We start from the raw sequence: 23,299 nt of genomic DNA on the forward strand, positions 1-23,299 counted from the left end.
TTACCGGCGGCTCTGCGGGAGCATGGCTCTGCCGTTGCCGTTTCTTCCACAGACGGGCACGGTTTGGTGTCTTTGCTGGCGTGCGCCTGTTCCTGAAGTAAAGCCTGTGCTTGTTTCGTGGCTTGCGTTCTCGTTCTTTTTTTTTTTTCCCCCTACCTGTTTTATGACAAAACCCATTTAATTTGATTTTTACCAAAGTATTGTGAAAAAGTTTTCCTTCTTATAAAGTTTCCTTTCATCTCGCGAGCGTTTCTCTTCTCTCGGCATGTGTTCGTTGCTTATTCGTTGTTTGGAGGTCAGTTTATAGGTCTGTTTATTGTCAGAGGAGTGTGTTTAGCCCGTTCCCCTGTGGGTCGGGGAACGAGCGCACCGCTTTGCAATAGCGTTTCGATACTTTGCTGTGATTTGTGCACCCGATAGTGTTGGCTTGTACTTTAGTTCTTAGACAAACTGCGGCAGTGGCCTTTCCCTGCTGAATCAGTGGGTAAGAAAAGCACTGTAAGACATTACCTACCCTGTAAGTAATTGAGTAGGGGAGTTACGTGACTTCTTAATTACTACATTTTAATTCGGAATACGGGATTCTTTGCGGAACACCTTCCTACGTGCCATCCTGGTACGCGTTATTCTGTGGGGGCACCGCACCTGTTCAGAGGCGAAAAGAGCGTCCTACTGTTCGGGACATGTTCGTACTTTCAGAATGTGCTATTTTGACATGCACAGGGAAAGAGGAAAAGTTACCTTTGGGTTTCAGAAGCGTCTCGTAATCTTTTCCCAGTGCTATCACAATACTCTGGAGTACGGCTGTAAGAACAGTCTTTCTTTGGGAACGCCACTAGGCTCCTCCTCGATTCAGCGCCAGGACGTTTTCTTCCGTGGGTGGCTCTGTCTGTCTCTAACGTCCTTCATCCGCTTGTGCGGTGCCGACAGCAGAGTCCTGCCGTTCTGAGATCTGCTCTACTTCTGTATTTCTCTACCTGCCGTTTTTTCTAGTGATTTTTCAATATCAAATTAGAATGGTCGTTTGTCACGTTCCTTTAATTCTGTGGTCTTCTCTGCCTCAGTTACGGTTAATGATGCTGTCCGTTACTTGTTCTGTGATGCGATTTACACCTAAGGTGCAGAAAGGTAAACCTGTGTTGAACTTCTGGTTAAAAAATTACAACAAACAGGCTCTAGCTTGGCTTTTGTTCGTTGTTTTTTCTCTTGCTCTGAAAATGTGAAGTCCGCAGGATTCCCTTCTGCTCTGGAGGAAAGCACGCATCCGCTTTGCTTTGGTCACTTTGATTTCTGCGCAGCTTTCCGTTGGATGAGGCTAGAGGTAAAGAAAATGCTGCTTAGCTGCTGGGTATTACAATTTTAATTTTTTTCCTTGCTGCTGAAATTATTCTTAGCTGCGGGACAAAACATTCTGCAGCTTTCAACCGACTACTGAAATTGTTCCTGAAGGTGTTGTCCTCCCTCTGCGCTCTTCTGGTCTCTCACCTGAACACGGGTGGTTCCTGTGTCAGCAGATGAGATAGCGCTGCAGAGTAAGTGTTGGATTTCAGTGTCAGTGAATTCAGACCTCCAGAATTGGGTGAAACGGTGAATACAGGTGAAAGGAGTGGAGGAGCAGAAGGCAGATAAATAGCTCTGATTCTGAGAAAATGAGATTCCCTTCTGTGAGGGCGCTTCTGGCTGAAAGAGAGAAACAAAGGTTGGAAACAGCAGGTTTTGCTGCCTCCCATCCTGCGCGGGTCAGGTGTCTGCCACGGCTCTGTCAGGGAAGTGCCCTCCTGTATCATTTTTAGAAATGTACATTCTTGTCCATCCTTGTGTAAAATTCAGAATAATCAGAATTCTGTCGCGCCTGTGCCACAGAGAGGATGCTGACTTGTGCGTGGCAGATAAATTAAGTGAGCGTTGCTCCAGGCTGCCTGCTGTACCCAGCTGACGGGCTGCTGCTCCTGGGAGGAGGGTGGCTCGGTGGCTCATAGAACAGCTCCTGACCTGCTCCAGTTTTCTGCCTGGTGTTGTAAGGTTAACTTAGGCGCAGGTCTGGGTGCTTTCCTGCTTTGGGCTGAGGAGCGGGCTGGCTCAAGGTCTCCTCATTCATCCTCGGTGCAGGGGTGGCACCGGCTGTCAGACGGGTGGGCTGGATGATGGGTGGTGTGCACCTCCGCTGTCTGATTTTAATCTCTTGCTGTAAATGAGTCGGTCTTCTCAGCTTCCCTCAGCGCAACCCAAAACAATTGCTTTTCTCTTACGTTGTTTTGAATTTGTCTCCTCTAAATGCCTAATCTGTGCCCTTGCTTAATCAAGATGTTCTCCCTCAGTGCCAAACTTGACATGGAAGATTTCAGGCACTGTGCCACCAATTCAGCACCAAGTGTCTGTCAGAGTGGGAAAAGGAACCTCTTGCAACAAAAAATACAATTAAACAGCACCTGGCGGTTTACAGAAAGCTCAGGAATCCATAAACTTTATGTGTTGTTGCAAAACAGTTGCAGATGGTCTAAACTGATGATTAAATACTGCTGCTGTTCTGCCCAGAAAGACTGTGCCCAGATCCTCTGTGTCCGGCCTCCGATTACGGAGGGTAATTAAGGGGACAAAGCCAACTCCGGTTATTTTCAGAGATCTTTCAGTTGTCTTGGGAGGGAATAAGGGAGATTATTTTCATTCTCATTAAATGCAGATTTCACCACTGTGAGTGATCATTACAAATTGCTAATTTTTTAATGGAATATTAGTAAAATCAAATAACAAAAGGAGCAGTAAATAATGGGATTAGGTCTGACTTCGCCAAGCTGGGCCATCTCCTTGCAGTTTGTAGTGGGATGGATCTCCGCATATCAGTGGAGGCGCATAACAACTTCTGCTGCTGGTATAGATAATTTACTGTAAATCTGCAATGTAATGGATGCACCTGATGGCAGAGGCACCTCAGCCGAGCAGGTTGTTGACTACTTACAGCCTTATTACCCTGGTAGCTCTTGTCCTGCCTGCGGGTTAAAACGAGGAGCCGTCACCGGCTCAGCCACTGGCCCGCAGCGCTCGGCTCGGCTCGGCTTGGCTCCTGGGGAGTGCAGGCCCCACGCTACAGAACCTGTGTTGGTACACTAATGGGGTTGCAAGTGAGTCTTTAGTTTACTTTTCGATGTGTTATCTTTGGCCACTGAACCGGAGTGTGTGTAAAAGTCTGTCGAGGCAGACCCCTGCCCTGCGCACCTCCCCGCAGGGGTGCCGACGGCCGTGCTCCTCGGGGCAGTTTGGAGCCTCACGGGCGAGTCTGGAGAGGATAGGGGTTCATTCTCTCTGAAAGTAGTGGTCTGTATCCATGTAGATGCAGTGCGCATCTTTCATTTAATTTGCCTCAGTTTGTGTGATTTTGGAGCTCTTGGGACTTCCTGAGATTTCTGGATTTTCCTGGTAGTTCCAGTTTTTAGCGCTCAAATCCTGCACCATCTAGAAGTGTCGTGCTTCAGGAAGAAAAAAACGAAAAGTAAGATTGATAGTAGCCTGGTTTATCACAAATGTTGGAAACAAAATTAAGAAGTTAGTGAAGGTACCTCTGGAGATTTGGGGCTTGCTTTCAGGAGTCCTAAATTGACAGCTAACGCAGAGCTTTCTGCAGTGGCTCTTCTGAGCAGGCTGCAGCCGGCTGAGATGTGGTCACCGAAGAAGCTGCATCACTTATGAAGATTTATTTCAGATTTTATTAACAAATAATTTCTGAGCTTCACAGTAACAAGGTTACTTACAAAGCAGATGTCTTAGTAATACGAAACTCCATTACTGAGACTTCTTTAAACCTTCCTGATGTTCGGAGAAGGCTGGAAGCAATCAGGGGCCTAAACAATATGTCTTCAGATTCTATGGGATACTTAATCCTGATACTAATGTGCAGTCGCTGCTTTGAGGGAGACCAGGCAGGGGCCCTGGGCAGGTCATTGTTCTTTGATTTAGGACGTAACGTCTCTCGCCTTCACCGCACGCAAGGCGGGTGCTGTTGTTTCTGCTGCCCAGGGCAGGCTCCGTGTCGCGTGTCCGCGCGCAGATGAAGACCCGTGTCCGGTCTGTATTTCTCAAGGAGGTCTGCCATCTGCCACCCGAAGCCTGGGACCCAGGCTGTAACAGCTTGGGATGTCAGTTAACATCCAGAGCAAATACAGCTGAAGGCTAGAAGAGAAACAGAAAGATAATTCTTCCCTTACCAATCACCAGCTTTTGTTTACTTTGTTGTATTTTATAAATGTCAGCTTTTTTTAAACCCTTCTGCATTCGTTGTTTTTTGTGTGGTGATATCGGTGTTAGATTTAAATGAAAATGTCTTCTGAATAAATTACCGTGAATGCACTGCATTCAACAGGAACAAAATTAAGCTTAACTAACAAAACAACAATTTAAAAATGCTTTTCTTGTGCGTTTTCTAATGAATTCCATCTTCATGCCAAATGCACCTTAGCACAACTGAGTAAAAAACCCCACATTTTATTAATCAAATGATTAACTTTCCCTTTTCTACCAGCAAGCAAAACTTGTGTAGATGTGTGTGAAGCTATGAAACTATTTAAATAAATGTGTTTAGACACAATATATGTGTTTGCTTGGCAAAATGCAGCAGTCTCAGTGCAACAATGTACGTGCTTAATTCTTGTTGGTTGGTAACAGTCCTTTAGAAAATAGAAATGCAAACCAAAGATGAAAAATCAATGAACAGAAGATAATGCTTGCCTTAAATCAGTTGTTCGTGACTGTGCATCTCTTGTGAAATGAGCAGAAACCCAGGTGTTTCACTTATGCCTTGATTTCTTAGTTTTAATAGTGCTGGTTGGAAAACTGCAATATTCTTAGCAAGGTTTTGCATAACATCAATAACGAGAGGAAAAACCTTAATGCCCGCTTAATAGCGTTTGCCTGGGAATTCAATTACTGTCTATTGCCAATATGTTGGCAGCATTAATAATTGCACGCTGGGCACTTCCATAATTTATCATAATGATTCCTGTTATGTATTATAGAATATTCCTCCCCCCCCCCCAACAATGCATAAATACAAAAAAGGATAAAATAATTGAGATTGAAACAGAGTGTAAATTCTGATACTAAGGATTGTGTACTCAGAGGAAATGGGGTTGGTTTCATGATGGAGTTTTAATTTAGATTTTGTTCTGGTGATATAGTCCCTTCCCATAGTACATTACTTTGCATCTGACAAACCACCAGCTCCCTCGGTCCCTCATTACAGCTGCAGTCTCACTGAGGTTTTTGTTCCTTTTTTAATGTTTAGAAATGAGAGTGAGGAATGAGATTCTGACTCCTTAAATTAGGAACATCGAAGGCAGATCTTGTAGGGCTTTTCACTGTAAATTTCAGGACTTAATGTCACTAATTTCTGTATCTGTGTTTGTAACATTAATCTGTCAAAGGTGGTTTAGGATGAATTGGGTATTATTGAGGAGTAAGTGGAAGGACATAGGAAGGACAGAGACCTGTGCGCCATTAAGGGCGCTGAGTAAGGAATATGTATTTACCGAAGTTGTTTTCCTTAGATGATGTCATTTAGAAGAGCACCTTTTTTCTTTTTCTTTTCTTTATTGAGTTGCTGATTACTTGGGGAGGGTTTGAATTACTCGTTGTTGACAATGACACATTTGTTTCCGAATGGATCTATGTGAAATTATATTTTAATGTACCTAGAAGATAAGTAATAGGAATCTGCTTTAAAAAAAAACAAAACAACAACCTCCCCAAAAAACAACCCACAAAACCCTCCAAGCAAATAAATTTTTCATTTCAAAGAATCTCCAGGTATGCTTCTGCTTCATGGCTATTGAATTATCAGCTGAGCAACTGCTTTAAAAGTGCATGGGAACACTTTAGAAGAGTTTTAAATCCGGAACATACCATCTGTAATGGAAACAGCGGAGAAGAGGTAGGCAGAAAGGAGATAGATAACGGAGTTTGAATAGGTCTAGCTGGGAGCAGGCATCTAGAGCTTTGATTTGTGCTAATATGTTGTCTGGGAAACTTGATTCTACACCTTCCTCAAAGTGGTGACAACATGGTAACCCTGAAAACACAACGTGATCGTGGTCAGTCTGCTGTCCAGTTTGCCTCTCATTGTAATTAACGCTTCAAGTGCTTTCCCAGGGGTGGGTGGGTGTGGGGGGGTGTGTGTCTTTTTTTGGTTTGGATTTTTTTTTTACATCTCTCCTGAAAGCAGTTTTCTTGAGAGCAGAGTTTGCATTTGATAGTTTTTCCTTTATATTGAAATAAATATGTAAATGCTCTCTGGGTTGTGCAGAGAAGCAGCCGTAGCTGGTCTGCAGCATGCGCATCGTAATTGAATCACAGCGGGATCGCCTTATGAGCCTGAAAGATTTATTGCCCTTAGGGGATCAAAAGTTCGCAACCTGCTGGGGAGCTGGTAATTCCCACCTTGACACCCACACTCGTGCTGGACCTGGCAGGAGAATGACACTGTTGCCTGTTCCCTCTGCATCTTTCTTTCTTTCTTTCTTTGAATCAAAACCAAGGAGAATCCAAATCTCAGTTGAAAAGCAGATCTTATGTTTGTGAAAGCATGATGTGACTTTTATGATTTTAGACAAAGGCTCCCACAAAGCAGAACAGTGGGGTCTTCCTGCCAGATAATGTTTTATGAAATAGGCTGGACAAATGCTAGACCTAACGGGGTTATGAAATCCTCTACCAGGCAACTTGAGCAGCTGATAGAAAGTAAAAATATTTTTCTTACTGTTTTCATTGTTCTTAGCACACAGGCTCCTTTTAAATAGTGAAGAATTAAGCTTTTTTTTCCTGTAGTTATAGAGCATGGAGTACTCCTGTTCCAGCTTGGTTATCCTTCAAAAAAATATGAGAGACCAAATTTAATATCCTTGTAGTTTTTGAAGGGAGAGAGTTTTTCCTTTTATTGCAAATGCTTTCGCCCCTTTTTGCCTAAGTTAAAACATGGGATTAAGGTTAATGGACTTTTTCTTGTCCCTGGCAACTTACCTTTAATTTTGACGATTAAATAGAAAATGTAGAATAAAATAAGTTGTTCCAAGCACACCGTAAAGGTACGAGCACTGCTTAATCTGGTGCCAAGCCCCTGCGGAACTGCAGCAAGCAACAATACTCCGGTCCTGCATACTCTAAATTAGGCTTTGATTCTGCATTCAAGTGTCAGCAAACTAGACAGAAGGATGGGGGAAGTCAATGTGAGTTAGGATGCACACAAGAATTCAATATAATCTCATATACTAGGTGGGTAAAAATTATCTTTCACTGCTATCTGCTTGAGCATATTGGTTTTCTGTCTGTAAAACGTGAGGTTGTCTCAGCTGACTTAGCTGATTCCAGATCCTTAAGATGGTCAGCTGTACAGCCCCTGAGCAGTTCAGTTTGGCCACTTCTTGTCTTTGAAATACTAGTCTTTGCTGCCTATGAAGATATTTTCCCGTGAATCGTGTTCATAGATCAAACAAGGTAGGTTGTTGACATAGCTCTTGGCAGAGCCATTCATCTACTCATGTGATGTTCCACTTCACTAAATTAATTTCCTTTCCAGTTTTCAGAGTTGTTAAGCGTTGTGTAAGCAAGTGTTTTAAACAACCTGTAAGAATTTCCTCAGTATGTCTTGTAATATTGGTGTTCTGGTTTGCAAGCGTCACAAAAGACTTGTATTCATTCATCTTATTTCTCTGACTTTAGCCTAACAGAGGGACAAAAAGACCCCGTGATGAAGAGGAAGAAGAAATCAAAGCACGTCGGAAACAAGCTAGTGCACGAGAGCACAGTCGTCACAGGGAAGAGGAGTCTGTTGCGCTAGAAGAAACTGATGATGATAAGAAGAAGCTTCTTCAGATAATTGAGAGGGATGGAGAAGAAGAGGAGGAGGAAGTAAATCACTAGTGTCCTGTGGGAAGGGGGAGGCAGTGGGAAAGAAGCAAACACCAAATCACTTCTCTGTGATTTCCATTTCTTACCATGTAGATGATGAGACTAAGTGGTGATTTTCACATGCCTCATACATCTTAAGGTTATGGTTTCACTTTCCTGCCCTGCAGGGTATTCGTTAATTTCAGACGGGCTTCTCAAAGATATCCTCTGAAGGTTTAAAGAGGGGGGGCAAAAGGGAGAGGGAACGGAAAGCTTTCAAATCTAATCTCTGTTTTAGGCTGAGAATACCTAAATCACCGTCTAAAATATATCTTTAAGAAATATTTTCTGTATTCTAACCGGTTTCCTAACTCTATTATTCTCCTCAGTACCCCCAGCCATGCAGCTTCTCCCACTCTCCCCCTCTTTGTAGCTGTGCAGCAGCAAATAAGCAAACATTCTTCTGTACAAGAAAGGTCTTGGGTCAGAGGAGGGGGGTAGCAGCTGTCGAGGGTAAATGATTTCAAGCCTTGGAGACAGAAATCCAATGCAGCATTGGCCTTTCTGCCAAGGGCCAGAGAAAAGATCACTTTATAAATGTGACACATGGATTGGTATAAATCTAGAAGATATTTGCTTCCTGCTGCCTGTGTCCTGTTTGATAAAAAAACAAGTGATATTCACCACTGCAGAATCATGTAGGTTTGTAAAATATCATTGTCCTTTGTATACGGCATTGCTAGCATTCATCTCTGAAAATCTCCCTCGTTTTTTTTGATATTGAGCTATTGCCATTACGGTTGTTGCTGATAGTGAAGAGAGATAATGCAGGATTTCTGTAGCATTTGAGCTCCAGTGAGGATGAATGGACGTAGCCAAATGTCCCCTTGGCTGGCTAGAGTCTTGTGGATTCCTGCAGTGTACAAGTCCCTCGTCTTGGTCAAGTGGAGTTCTCCCATCCAGACATTTTAAGGGCTGGAAGTCCAAGGTTTCTTTAGAACCAAAATCTCTTGTTTATTATCTTGGAATGCAGTTAATGTAAGTGCCATCAAAATGCGCTTTGTACCAGTAAATTTGATGGAAGGAAGCTAATCTGTAGGACACTGTAATACTGAATGCAAATTAAATACAAGATACAAAGCTGATCCTAATGGAGATATTGTAGTGATATATGTTAGAGAAAGCAAAGAATCACGTGAAATAGAGGGAAGCAGTGTCAGCATGTGTGACACTATCTTTGTGGATTGAAATCCCATTGGAGGAAGAATATGGTTTGGGCACTGTAGTATTGATTACCTGAATGGGATGGTAACATGAGTGGAATGGTGCTAAGACAGGTTGGGCTTGAGAACATAGGAAATCCAATAATAACGGAAGAATTGGACTGGTGTTATTATTGTAATGGATTTTGCTGAAGAAACAGAAAATTTCTCTCTCGTACAAGATTGCTGCTTAAGAGTCACCGACCAAAGAATCTTCAACACCAGAAGCAACTCTTGATTTAATCCTGAACAGGAGATGGGACACAAAACTTGGCTTAAGATGTGAAGGGGTCTGGTTTGTTTTTTGTTTTGAGAACTTCTCTTTAATAGTGATTATAACATAGTCAAATAGAGGAGAGGGAAGAGGTTACACAAGAAAATCTATATCATCAATGTTTTATTAAAAGAAGTACATTAAAATCGTGAAACAAGGAAAATAACAGAATTGTGTTTGTAGGTGTCAGGGAGGTAGCTAAAGTTATATTACTGCTGTACAGTAAGTGTATAATGCCAACTGAGAAACAACTTAGAAGAATTTAAAAAATAAAAATAAAGTACTAGAGTAAAATATTGGGGTTTTTTGGTTTTCGTCTTTAGAAAAAGACTTTAAAATAGAAGTGAAAGCTTATCCAAGTGAGGAAAATACAAAAGAACATAAACTCAGGGCAGTTAAATGTAGACCTACAAAAGAAACAGCACAATGGACTTCTGAAAAGAAGCTATCCATGGGTGTAAACTGCTAATGCAGATTTACTCTAATATGTCAGAAGCAAAAACCGTCAATACGCGCTGATGGTGCCAGGTAGTAACAGGTGTAAAAGAACAGCTAAGGAAGATGAGCCATTGCTAAACCGGGGTTTTTTTGTTCATTGATACTAGGTTTCAGAAAGTGTAGGGAAGCTCTTGTGGTTCTTTTCCAAAGAACCTTCCATTGGTAAACCCCTGGTTCATAAAAACCCGACTTACAAGGTTTTGCTCCGGGGAGCTTGCTCAGGTCAGAGTTTGAGTAAATCAATAAATGAGTAGCAATGGTGTATGGGTTTTCTGGCAGCTTTCTGCAGTCAGACTTCCAGGGGTTCCTGAAGCGTCTGGGCACGACTGCAGTCTCGCCATGTCGCTGCAGTCACTCTTTTGCATTTTGCCGGGTAATTGTTCCAACCATCCAAAGCTCTGTTTTCTGCCCTTTCCGATTTGGTTAGGAGGAACCTTTGGATGAAAGTTCGGTGAAGAAGATGATTCTCACCTTTGAGAAGAGATCTTATAAAAACCAGGAGCTGCGGATCAAGTTTCCTGACAATCCAGAGAAGTAAGATTATGCTCGGCCCCTCTCTATTACCCTTTTTTCCTTTGATTTTAAGTTTCAGCCCTAAATCAATTTCTTGAATATACAGACGTTTTCAGTTACATAAGGCTCACGTTACAGCAGTTATTGCCATGTAGTTCTTCTAAACTGTATTTGAAACTAACTTTGTGAATTAAAAATGGCATTATTGAGACTGGTGGTGGCTGGTATATGGCTGGCAGCATGAAGAGAATAATTGACAACGAAGGGAAAAATTCTAGTTTATTAAATTCTTGCTGCTGTTAATATTATAGATCGTGAAACTTCAGTACTAAAATTCGAGTTTATGTTGTTTTTATTTTGGGAGCGCACAAATTCAATAAGGTTTCGTTAGTTTCGGTTTTTATTTGGGAGCACACAAATTCAATAAGGTTTTGTTAGTTTCGGTTAAGGTATTTAATAAGTGGCTTGGTTCTCAAAAGTGAGCACTGACGAGCTCTCCCAACATCAGTGCTCTTGGCAGTTGGCATCGGAGGGTCATCAGCCACGCTGCAGTTCTCTCCTTTTTCAGGGGGCTCCTCCTTTGCACTGTTTCTGAGCAGTGGTCTCCTCCTCACTGATAGGCAGGTGGTGGGTGTTTGGGGGGTGGGCTGAAAGATAGAGATCCTGGACTGGTGAGTTTTGCTTTCCAAAGAATTAAAGATTTCATGCCATCATTTTGTGTGAAGGTGTTGTGCTTGCCTGTGCAGTCAGCGGTCTGTGTGGGAAGAAATTTAATTTCATATTATTGAGCTTTCAGATGCTGTGGTGAGCAAAATGGCTGGATGGGGTCTGAAAGGCAGACTTTGTGTGTGTTTCTTTCCACACGTGTGGTTCTAGTGAGCCTCTTCCTCCTTTCATGGAGTTTTGTTATTCACGTTAAATGAATTTCTTCCTACACTTGAGTGCCATTATATTTTGTCCAGTTCGCTGTTCTTTCCCTAACCCAAATTCTTTTTATGGACTTTACTTCCGACTAATACAACCCGCGTACTAATATGTGGTAGCTAGGGAAGGTGCATCGCTGTGGAGAATTTATTTTATATGCAGGGTTTTTTTCATGTGTAGCTACAACCTCTTCATTTTTTAATTTTTTTTTTTAAGTTCTAGAACTGATTTACAGAATTGGAACAAATCTGCTTATTTACTCTATGTAAATTATATAGTAGGAAGGCTTGTCCTACTGCGTGATTAAACCTCAAGGGGCAGGCATAGGGCAGGATGAGGCACAAACTGCCTCTAGGAGTTCTGGACTCAGTGATGTTGACGTGACCACAGAAGATCAGAAATGCTGGGGCCATGTGCACCTGGTATCTCCTGGAAGGTGATGGTCTCTGTTTTGAAAAGGGCTGTGCATTGAACACAACTGATGTACTTTTTGCCTTTTTATTAACCATTTTTGTCTTGCCTCAGGTTCATGGAGTCCGAACTGGATTTAAATGACATCATTCAGGAAATGCACGTGATCGCGACGATGCCAGACCTGTATCACCTGCTGGTGGAGCTGAACGCTGTGCAGTCTCTCCTCGGGCTGCTGGGACATGACAACACAGATATCCTTCAGCTGTTAAAGTAGCTCTCATGTGAGAGGCTTTCTACAGACTTTTCTGTAATCTCTTATACCCTGCTTTCACAGGCTCCTGTATATGTTTTTCTCTTCTTTCCCACCGCACTGAATTTATGTCTCTTTTTTTTTTTCCAAGTGAAAGCCTTCTTTGTTTGAGTAATATTGATTCTGAATTTTTTCAGTGTTGTAATTCTCCTTTCTTGTTTTATGACCCTTTCATCTAGATTTGAGTGGCTGCGTTAGAGTGTGAGCAGATGAACAATATAGGAAAAACTAAGGTATGGGCTTAGCAGCGTATAGCCTTTAACTGTGCGCAAACTTTGTCTGGAATAGCCCCCAGTAAAAATGAAACCGATTTACCCCTTTTTGTTGAGAGCTGAGCTGTCACACTTTCAGCTGTTTGCCACGGACTAGCTCACTGCAGTGCTATACCTTAGTCTGTAAATGTGATAAATTCTTCATGTGTCCGTACCTTTAATTTGATGTGCTCAGAGCTTGAGGTTCTGGGTAGCCCCTCTGGTTACGTAAATATCCAGAGACATTTCCATGCTCAGTTAGTTCTTGTGTCACTGAACCCGATCCCTATGTGCACCTGTCTCTTGTTTCGCTGAAGATCTGAGGACATCTCAGAGAGAGTTTTCTGTTTATATTGTTAAAGATTTTAGTAGTTTTGAACAAAAACAGTGTCATTTTTTGAATATCCTGGTGCCTTGATGCTTAGCCCTCAGCTGGTAAATAGAACTATGCCTGGCTTACCATTGTGCAGTCTTTAAAAGTAGAGCTCAGCCTGCATTGCTTGTGAAATATTCTACAGTAGATTAAGCTGAAAAATTGTGACATGATTGAGAGATCGTGTATCTGTGTCCTGACAGACGTTAGTGAATGGAGAGAGCAGTGAAGCCCAGTGGAAAGGGCACTGGAATTGGGACTACAGCAGGCTTTTCTTTTTTCCTTTTTATTGATTCATGACCTTAGGAAAGTAATTTATTTGTTACTTCTTTTCTTTTTGTGTAAAGAAGTAGATGACACTTACCAGCTTTTCTGAGGTGTTTTGAAATATGCAATGTTAAAAGGACTGTTAGTGCTAAATGTTGTGGTCCGATGCGCAGATCTTGCTTTTCTTTTTTAGCACTTTTCCTTATAGTACTATGTATTAAGAATTCATAATTCATTCTTTCTAAGTGGGTGCAGTGATCAGAAGATAAAAACAAAACGTAAATATTTTATTGCATGCCAATTTGTTACCCAAACACATAAGCAGTGGTTTCTATTTTGACTTGTATCTAGCTGAACCTCGATGTGGTGAATGCTGGTCCCTGCAAAACAGGAAACACCACAGCTTTCCTTATCTGTTATCTGTAGTGGATATTACTTTCAAGTAAATGTTTGTTAACAATTTTCTCTTGTACAGTGGGAAACACCTACCATGCATAACCAGTTTCATGGCTACCATAGTTTCATTACTTATTTTTTCGCCAGACACCGCAGGCTTATTGTGTACTATGTGCATGGCATTAAAAGCTTATACTGAATTTCTCATTCACAGGGAAAATATAAACTATGGGGATTTTGACTGGGGTAGCAGAGCTGATTCATAGCTGGAGTGCACGGGAATACAGCTTGCTTTGTCCTTTCAGCCATGAAAAGCTGTGTCCTAGGGTCACTGCTGCTGTCAAAGACTTGTCAGTGTTTCCACTGTGAACTCTTTAATTGGTTTGCAACTTGCCTGTCAGTTAGTTTACGGGTAGAAATTTGGCCTGTGAATTGCAAGTTTGGGAAGAGTATATTTCATGTTATAAACTGCTGAAGTGTTTTCAGATCCGTTGGAAGCAGGACACAGGCTGTAGTAATGCCTCTTCACTGTGCTGCTGCTGCTTATGTACAGGATAGAAACACTATTAGAGTGAAGCATCTAGACATAACTTGAGCTGTATCAATTTAGTTTTATCTAATGACTTTTTGTTAAAACAAATGGGAAAAGATTTTAAAAATGAGTTCTTTGAGGAGAGAACTAAACAAATGGCTCTTCAGATGTGATTTAAATGTAGTGTCTTGAGGGACTAATGCAAGGAGACAAAAGCGATGTCCAGGGGGAGCAAATAATCTGCTGAATGATTCATGCAGTTTTACACAAAACATGTGAATGAAAGATGATCACAGACAATTTTATGAATGAAAGACAGGAAAGCTTCAAGTGAGGTTTTGCTTTTCTATCTCCTAAATTTTATAGGGCAACTGATACTCTCACTGGAAGCCTCAACAAAAGTCACCTAGAACTGCTGAAGTGTTTTCAGATCCGTTGGAAGCAGGACACAGGCTGTAGTAATGCCTCTTCACTGTGCTGCTGCTGCTTATGTACAGGATAGAAACACTATTAGAGTGAAGCATCTAGACATAACTTGAGCTGTATCAATTTAGTTTTATCTAATGACTTTTTGTTAAAACAAATGGGAAAAGATTTTAAAAATGAGTTCTTTGAGGAGAGAACTAAACAAATGGCTCTTCAGATGTGATTTAAATGTAGTGTCTTGAGGGACTAATGCAAGGAGACAAAAGCGATGTCCAGGGGGAGCAAATAATCTGCTGAATGATTCATGCAGTTTTACACAAAACATGTGAATGAAAGATGATCACAGACAAGATTTTATGAATGAAAGACAGGAAAGCTTCAAGTGAGGTTTTGCTTTTCTATCTCCTAAATTTTATAGGGCAACTGATACTCTCGCTGGAAGCCTCAACAAAAGTTCCCTAGACAGGAATGCCCTGCAAGATGAACTCCTCTGACTGCTAGAGTTCTTTGCTGTGCACTCTCAGGAAAATCTAGCTCAGTTGTCTTTATAGCACCCAGTAGGTAGCAGTAGTCTTCAGTTAGTTCCTCCCTTAGTCTTCTCTTCCATGGGCTGATCAAACCCCATTCCCTCAGTCTTTCCTCATACATCATGTGCTAGCCCCCGACCACCTCAGTGGTCCTCCACTCTCCTGAGTCCAGTGTGTCAAGGTCTCTCTCTTATTGGGAGTGCCCGCAACTGGACAGAATATTCTACGTGTTGCCTCATGAGTGCCAAGCAGCAGGTAAGAATTCCTTCTCTGGACCTGCTGGTTTTGCTCTTGCTAATGCAGTGCAGTCTGTGATTAGCCTTCGTCACTGCAGTGGCACGCTGCTGACTCGCCTTCAACTTGTCCACCGGAACTTCCAGATTCTCTTCTGCAGAGCTTACCTCTCCAGTCAGCCCCAGCGCATGGGCTTGTTCCCTCCCAGGTACAGGACCTTGCATTTGTTGAACTTCACGAGGTTCCTATTGGCCCGTTCCTCCAGCTTTTGTTAATTAATAGTTGATTCCTTGCAGAATAAATGTAAGGCAGGTTATTTTCTCTTAACTGGCTTATTGAGTCGCACTCCAACTTGCTTTTAAAAATTGTACCCTGGCACCTTTAACCATGTTTTTGTATAAGCACGAGTGACTGTCTGCCCAGCGAGGAGTAATCACCCTTCTGTTTGGTTCCTGATGGCAGTTGCAACTGCAACCCATCAAGAAAATGTACAGATAGCTTTGGCTTGGTTAAGGAGTGCTGTAGAGTATAAAGGAAGCAGTAGTCTTACTGATACACATCTTCTGCAGCGCCTAGACGTAGGTTAACTCTCGACTGGGACAGGCAGCTGTCTTACAGTCTTTCCTGAGACTAGATAAGTCATGACTGAAACCTTGCTAAGAAAAGATACATGAAAATACGTTTCCTACTGCTGGTTGTGTGTCTAAGCAAATGCACAAATAGGAGAACTGGGAGGCTGGATTGTTAGCCTGTGCATTTTAAAGAGATTCTTCACAAAGTTGTTATATAGGACATGCAGAAAACTGCATATCCTGTTCTAGCCCAGTGGGACTCGGGCAAGATTGATCAGCGTGTCTGAGAGAATAGGAAAGTGGGTCTAATGAGGTGGAATACGTCTCGTCGCACAAGAGAGCTGTGCAGCAGTCGGGGGAACCATGTGTTATGCAGCCTAGAGTTAATGAGTGAAAATTGGGCTGGCAGAAGCTATGCTGTTCCTGCGAGGTCCGCGGTTAGAGGAGCATGCTGTCCTAATTGGGCCAGGCAGAAGCGGGTGATCGCTCCTGCTGCCTGCAGTGGCCTTGTTAGGTGCGTGCCGTATCAGGTTAGCCCGGGTGTCACTGAGAGCAGAATACCCAAATCAGATTACTGTAACTCATTTCTCTTTGCTTACATTCAATCTTGACGATGCAAGATGGTGCCTAGTTATACCAACTCTAGCAATTTTTATTTGGAAAAAAAAAAGTATTATCGAGAAACAGTAAAATTGCCTGATACAGTAAGCACACAATCACATTTGTTTTTATCATTCCTAATTGTTAGGATTCCCTGATTTTGGTGCTTATGAGGACTGTCTGCTGAAGTAGTCTCTGTGCTCTGGTCTTCCTCTGCCCCACTGCTGTAATGTATTACCAGTTGTTTTGGATCATGTCATGAGCACGCTGGCCTAAGAGCAATCTGCTTTTGATATTAAATGTGTCTGCCTCTGTGTTGGTTGTCCTTAACACCTAGCACATGTTTCCATAGCTGTGGTAGACTTGCTTCAAGAACTGACTGATATAGATACTCTCCATGAGAGTGAAGAAGGAGCTGAAGTCCTCATAGATGCTCTAGTAAGTAGTAAACTCCAGTTTATTTTAATGCCTGAACGTCTGCTTTATACAGCACAGCAGCGAATGCTCTGAACTGCCGTGCTTTCTGCAGCTGTGGTTATCCATATTGCCAACACCACGATGAAGTTAGCCTGCTCTCTGGTAGCTGAATTGCTGTATTGAGGGCCACGATGGGTGTTTTTAATGGAATGCCAGAGTTTGGTGAGTAGGTTCTTCTTGCACCTTGTCTACCACTTCTTTTTTGGAAGGAACACGTTCATATTGCAAAATTTGTGTAGGCTGGGAGATTTTTTTGTGCAGGGAGGGAGAAGGAAGTAATATTTGTGACTTGGACAGTGTCCTATTGAAAATAGGAGCTTGATTTGCATTTTTCTTCCTTCTTGTGGAAAAGGGTGACCTCTGTTCACCTGTGAAAAATTGAAGTTTGTGGCAGGGCTCAGATTGTTATCTAAAGGACAGTGGGGCCGTTGTGATCTTTCACTCTGACCTCTTGCATGGGAGACCAGTAGTCTTCTACCCAGTAACTCTTGTTTCAAAACCAAAAATCTGTGCTTGAACTGGGACATCTGTTGTTATAGTGAGGGTACGCATTTTTCTTAACAAGAAGTAAAAGTGTGAAAGTTTCTGTGTACCAGAGCTAATGCGTTTTAAGGGTAGAGGAGGGTTTAGAGGTAATGATCCTTTTTGGCGTAGAGATTAAACAACCCCAGAAAATTATCTATGTGCGGTAGAAGATGCATTGCTCGGTCTTAAGTGCTCCCTGCCTGGTTAACTCTCTTGAGTGCCTCTTGGCCTCTGTGGTGGTGGACTTCCCCTTTCCCTGGCGTTCGCGCTGGATGCCTCCCGCTCCTTGGCTTCGGGAGGAGGATGCGGAACCGAGCTGAAGCCCTCCGATGCCCAGCAAAACTTGAGATTTACATGTCTGTCCTACCTTTGGGCAGCTTCTGCTAGTGAATTGCTGCATTTGCGAATCACTGTGGCTGTGTCTTGTTCTGTAACTATTATGTTGAAATTGAAAGATAGGGAATTACAGGTTTTCTTCTGTTTGCTTTGTTTGGCTGCTCTGTTTTCTCCTACAATCCTTCTTGTCCAGTCACTATAATGTTACCTTCCAAAGGTTAATGACAGTGGCCCAGAGCTGAGTTCCTCCAGCTGGCCTCTGGGCTGTTCTTAATTACTCTGCCTTCGTGGAAGGATTGCTGGATGAATGAAGTGGTAGAGAGGAACTGCTAGAGAAGATGTTTTCTATAAAATGTGCAGAGAGGTAGTAAATTAGGTGAAGTTTTTTCTCTGTTTGCCTTGTCACCAGCCCACCGATAATAGCTACATTTTAGAGGCTTTATTGTCCTCTTTGAAAGAAACAGGTCAGGCATATCTTGGGAGATATCTGCTTTTTAGATTACCTTTTTTTTTTTTTAAAAGAAAGTAGGTATAATGTAGGGTATCTGTGAAGATTGTTGCACTACCTTCCACAGCAGCTGATACTTGTATTTTTTCCCATGTGTTCACTGGGCCCAAAGCTAGTTAACAGTGTTTGAATTGGAAATGTTATTTTGTTTAACTTTTCCAAGCTCATGTCCGCAATGGAAAGTTAGCCAAAGTCAAACTGGACTCTGTCCAATTGCAGCTTTAAAAGCATACTTGTGTTAGCTTTTTGATTAGGAGGCTCCACCTGCAGATGTGGGTTCCTGCTCCTGCTGTTTATTTGTCTGGGTTTTGTTAGCTTGCTGAAGTCAACTTGGTAAATTTGTCTTGCTAGGATTTAAATGTAAGGCTTCAACTGGTGATAATTCAGCTTTTGGATTTGAATCCGCGTGTGTGAGCATTATTCGTTCAGCTTTTTGCACCTATTAAGGTGGAAGATATAACAAAAACGTAGGCAGACCAGCAGTAAACAGTTGGAAGTGGAGCTGCTTGCAGAGCTGACAGCTAGCCCATCCATGGTGGTTTGTGGTGCCTCGCACTTAAGAATTCTGAGGGATTATAAATCAATCAGGCTGGTTCAGGAAATAAGACTGTGACAAGGTGCATGTTTTCCTCCAGATGTTTTTCTGTTTAATCTGAAACACAAAAGTTGTTTAATTAATTAGGACAAACATAGTGGCAGACTTACTTGGTGAATCCCTCGCTTCCTCTGAGATTTTAGGGCAAGATTGTTAATGTCTTCTGATCATGTCTGGCAGGATGTTTCAGTAGGGCTTATTGATTTGTATTATCTATTACATACACACACGTACGTTCTTCTCCTTCATCTTCCTTTTTTCAGTCTTCTTTCTTATCTTTTTATCTTTCCCATGACGCTGGTGACGTAGGTGGAGGGCCAGGTCGTGGCTTTGTTGGTCCAGAATTTAGAGCGCCTGGATGAAAGTGTGAAAGAGGAAGCTGATGGTGTCCACAACACACTGGGTAAGCGGCTGTTGCACAGCCTCTCGCTTCTTGCTGTATTTTGTACAAAGCGGGGGTGGGTTATCCCTCCCCTTTCTTTCCTCCCTACCTCCTTTCCCCTTGAACTGCCGACATTAGGGTAGAGGACCTAGTGCAGCTTTCGTTCAAGCACTTTAACTCACAGTAAAGCCTAGTCCCTTGAGCAAGCGTTTGTTGCATGACTGCTGGTAGGGTGCCTCTTCCCAAAGCGGTTATGTAGGGAGGTGCTGGTACACTGTGAAACTGTGCACTGCACCAGAGGGTGTGCTCTACTGCCTGTGTATTTACTGTGTACTTATCTGTGAGCTCCACTTACTCCGTTATGAGAGCTGTTTATGTCTTAGCAATATATTTAACTTTCAGGTAGTAAAACATTTGTATTTCATATAAGTACATCATTACCTCTCTGTTCCCCAGTCTTTGCACAGCACAGTAACTGCTTTGCAGTGTGTCGCTGTTACTAGCATTTAGATCATCATCCACTCCGTTCAGTCATTTGAGATTGTAATTCTCTGAGGGCTGGAAGAATGAGAGAGACTGGAAAAAAGAGTTTTGAAATTTTTACTGCCGCTGTTGTTGTTAGTTTAGTTTAGTTTTGTGCAGTGAGAATTGCTGCTGGAGTAAAGGGAAGGTATCTTAGGCTTCTTCCAGCAGGAGCTGGTGTCACACTGAGGATGGACTGTGTGGGCAATGTAAAAACCAGGAGAGTATCATAGACCTGAGCTTAAGTCTCACTCAAAAAAAAGGTAGTTTTGCGAATAAGATGTAACTTCGAGAAGAGCAGTGCAGCCTTAGGAAGGACCTGGCAAAGCAGTGGTGATATGGGCCTGGGTGACTTGACAAAATGACTGTTTTCTGCACCTTTCTTAGCAATCGTTGAGAACATGGCAGAGTTCCGACCTGAGATGTGCACAGAAGCTGCGCAGCAGGGCCTCATGCAGTGGTTGCTCAAGAGGCTGAAGGTGAGCTTGTTTTCCTGTTGTCATTTGGGAGATACGACAATAAAAATGGACAGGCCACTGGTCTGGAAGCTGGTGTGCTTGAGATGGCGTTTGGCACAATATTAAAGGCCCAAGGCTGTTTATTATTGGCTCTTTCCATTTGCATAGGTATCTTTGTCACAAGTTCTTACATTTGCGAATACAGTGAATTCAAAACTTGCCTCAAACTGGGAAGTATGTCCCTTTGAACTTATTATAAACTAGCAAAATTGAAGGAGTTGGCTTCATGTGTAAGAAACTCTACACAATGTGATGCAAGTCTGTGAGTAGAAGACTCTCATCTTCGTAGTGTTTGCCTGGAAGAGTAGCTGTAAGGTTGAGTCTTCTTGAACGTCTTTTAGGTTTTACTTGTTTCTGTGGGAGTTCTCTTCGGTAACATGTCCCTGATCCTGCCGTGAGAACTATGGTCTTTCCTGCAGAGTTGGACCCTTCACAGTGCTACAAAACAGCACTCGGGCTCCAACCACTGATGTGGTTGTCCCCAGTAGCTGCAATACCACTGCGTTCCTAGCTCAAGCATCAGTAGTGCTAGAGCTCTACCAGTGCCCACCTTACTTCTATAGACCAGTTAGTATGAACTTAAAACATCGCTTAAAATAAGCCGGTTTTGCATGTGTTTGTGTTGGAGAAGCCAGGTTAGAGACAAAAAGTTAGAATTCAGGGTTTGTATCCTCTGCGCTTTTAGTTTAAATGGATTTACTTCTGTCTTGTCTTTATATTGTAAACGTCTTACAGTAGAAGGTGTCTTTTTTTCTGTTCGTATGATTCCTGTATGGTGGATTTCTGGTCCATGGCTGAGACCTGTAGGAATACAAAAGCTGACCAGTGAGCGGGGAAACTAATGAAGACCACTTTATGCCTTTGCTTCCTACATTTCTAACACTTTTTTGAGTTTCTAGTGATGTCTTTGTTTAACTGCTGCCTGTGGTGGCTTTTTCTTTGAACTCATCTAATTATCTTTTGAATTCAAAATTATATTTTGATACTCAGCATCCTGTGGCAGTGAGTTACACAGTTTAACTCTGTCTTGTGTGAAAAGATGCCTAAACATTCTCTGGAAAATACTGTAGGAAAGGAATGGATAGTTCAGCTCTCTTACAGAGCTAGTGAAGGAAATTTAGCAGATTCTGGCTTTTTCCTAACCCTGTTAGTAAGGCATTAGCACTTCCATAGTTAAATGTCTTTATGGTTAGAAGGCCTCTGAAACACAGAAATACTCTATCAGCTTTGTAAGTGTGCAGATACCCCTCTGTGCCCCTCATATACTTGTTAGCAGAAGTAATCTATAATTTCTCACTACAGGTAGTAACATATTCCTTTTGCTTAAAAACAAAAGTGAAGTTAATTTTATTGCAGGCAGGTGTGTACTGCTGCCTGCCTTGTAATTACTCTGGCAGCTGAAAGACTTAGAAATTTGGGAAAGCAAAATAATCACAACTTGGATTCCCCTGCGTGGTGTCACAGAAAATGAACATTCACGGCGTTCAAAACTTGGTGCTGAATGTGTCTTTCCTTTGCCCTGGCATGTGTTAACTTTGGTTTGGGGATGTGTGATCAGGCAGTGCTTTTTCTTGCTTACATGCTGTCGTTGTGGGGAGCCGCACACTAATGAAACCCTCGCCCAGGCACCTTCGCTGTTGGCAGTGCTTGGTCTTGAATCTCTCACCTGACAGATGTGGTTAGGATTAAACCAGGATCTCAGCATCTGGGTGGAGCGTTGTGCTGCTGAAGAATGTCTGTGGGATGAGTTTTAAAATCAGGGTTCTGTCTAGGCGTCGATAAGGATATCTGGCACACAGCACAGAGTGTGAATTTCTGTTTTCTGACTACATTTCAGGTTGCATAATTGTATTCTGACTGTCAGAACTGCCTCGGAATGCTCGGATGGAGAGCTTAATAGCTCACTTCTCCAAACAAAAGTGGGGTTTGATGTTGTGTGCAGCCTTGAGAGAACAGGGTGTTGTCTCCTAACTCCTGCTGTAGGACGGCAGTTGGTACACACCGTGATAGGAGCCAGCAGAGCTGTACAGCACCGAGCGCCTGCCACCTTCCCCCTTTCGTGCCACTGATTGCTTGGAAGTGTTACGTGGTTGCTATAAATACCATCATCTACAGAGTGGTTGGGGATTGTTTGGAATGAAAAGCTTTATTTAAAGTCAATACTTTGTGGCATTTGGGATCTTCCTGCTTTTCATGTTTTTGTGTTGCATGCTGCTTGCGTATTGTGACCTTTTCTTTGGTAGCAGGTCGGGATAATTGGCCTACGTGTAGCCTTGTGCAGGCAGGTTCACTCAGTCAAGCTGCAGGTAGTCGTGCATTTGGGGGAAAAATTGTGGGTGACAAATGGTATGTTTTAAGCCTAGTACTTATTGCTTGCCTTTTTTTTTTTTTCTTCTCGAACAGTGGAAGTCAAATAGCTGGTAACTGATGATTTTTAAAATTGTTTTGTTTATAAATTCCTTCAGCAAGCCAGTTTGCGTTATTATCTAATGGGTTAATGTTTGGTCTGTTTCTGTAGATGAAGCAGCTTTGGCAGCATGCAAAAACATAGGATCCAGTTCAGAATCCCACTTCAGGGATTTTTTTTGTTCTTCTGAGGGGGGAAAAAAAAAATCAGCATTTTGGTTTTGTTATGATGTTTTTTTTTTTTTAAACATATTTGAATATGGAGTGAATGTATGAAATGAAAGTTATGTGACTGCGCAGGCTAAACCGATCTCACGTTGTTCTGATTGTGACATTGTGGTCCTCATACAAAACTCCGGCAGTTACTCTTTAATGTTACTGTGATGTGTTTTCTGAAGTTCTGTTTTTGGTGGCAGGTTCAGACTTTCAGAATAGGGATATGCCCATGCGCTTATATTAACATCATGGAAAATCTATCACAGGAAAAGATTCCGTTTTGCAAACAACTGGAGACTGTTCTTGGGGGTTTTGAGCCAACTTGGTCAAAAATACTTATGTAGGACAGGGTGAAGGATCAGAGCTGAGTTTCTACACAGGCGTGCACGAGCACACACAGACACACACACACCCCCTGCCCACACCCCGCTACCCCTGAATCAGAGAGAATTATTACTGTTTTGTCATTGAGGCATACTGCAAAATTACCGCTGTTGTATTTTGGTTTTAAGTGTTGCTCATATGTTCGGTGATTTGATTAATGTGTGCTTCAGATCAATGAAACACAG

The 23,299-nt window shown here is 42.3% G+C and overlaps 1 protein-coding gene across 1 annotated transcript in view; it reads left to right on the forward strand.

The window, feature by feature from the left end:
* CTNNBL1 (catenin beta like 1) overlaps positions 1 to 23,299 on the forward strand; it is a 65,908-nt gene that overhangs the window by 8,587 nt on the left and 34,022 nt on the right. Inside the window, exons 2-7 of the mRNA XM_009279562.2 lie at positions 7,705 to 7,893; positions 10,334 to 10,440; positions 11,869 to 12,008; positions 16,586 to 16,683; positions 18,996 to 19,089; positions 19,978 to 20,069. Of these exons, the coding sequence (XP_009277837.1) occupies positions 7,705 to 7,893; positions 10,334 to 10,440; positions 11,869 to 12,008; positions 16,586 to 16,683; positions 18,996 to 19,089; positions 19,978 to 20,069 (720 nt within the window). The remainder of the gene's footprint in view (positions 1 to 7,704; positions 7,894 to 10,333; positions 10,441 to 11,868; positions 12,009 to 16,585; positions 16,684 to 18,995; positions 19,090 to 19,977; positions 20,070 to 23,299) is intronic.

Source organism: Aptenodytes forsteri, unplaced genomic scaffold (genome assembly GCF_000699145.1).
Source record: "Aptenodytes forsteri isolate BGI_AS27 unplaced genomic scaffold, ASM69914v1 Scaffold483, whole genome shotgun sequence".
Taxonomy (NCBI): Eukaryota; Metazoa; Chordata; class Aves; order Sphenisciformes; family Spheniscidae; genus Aptenodytes; species Aptenodytes forsteri.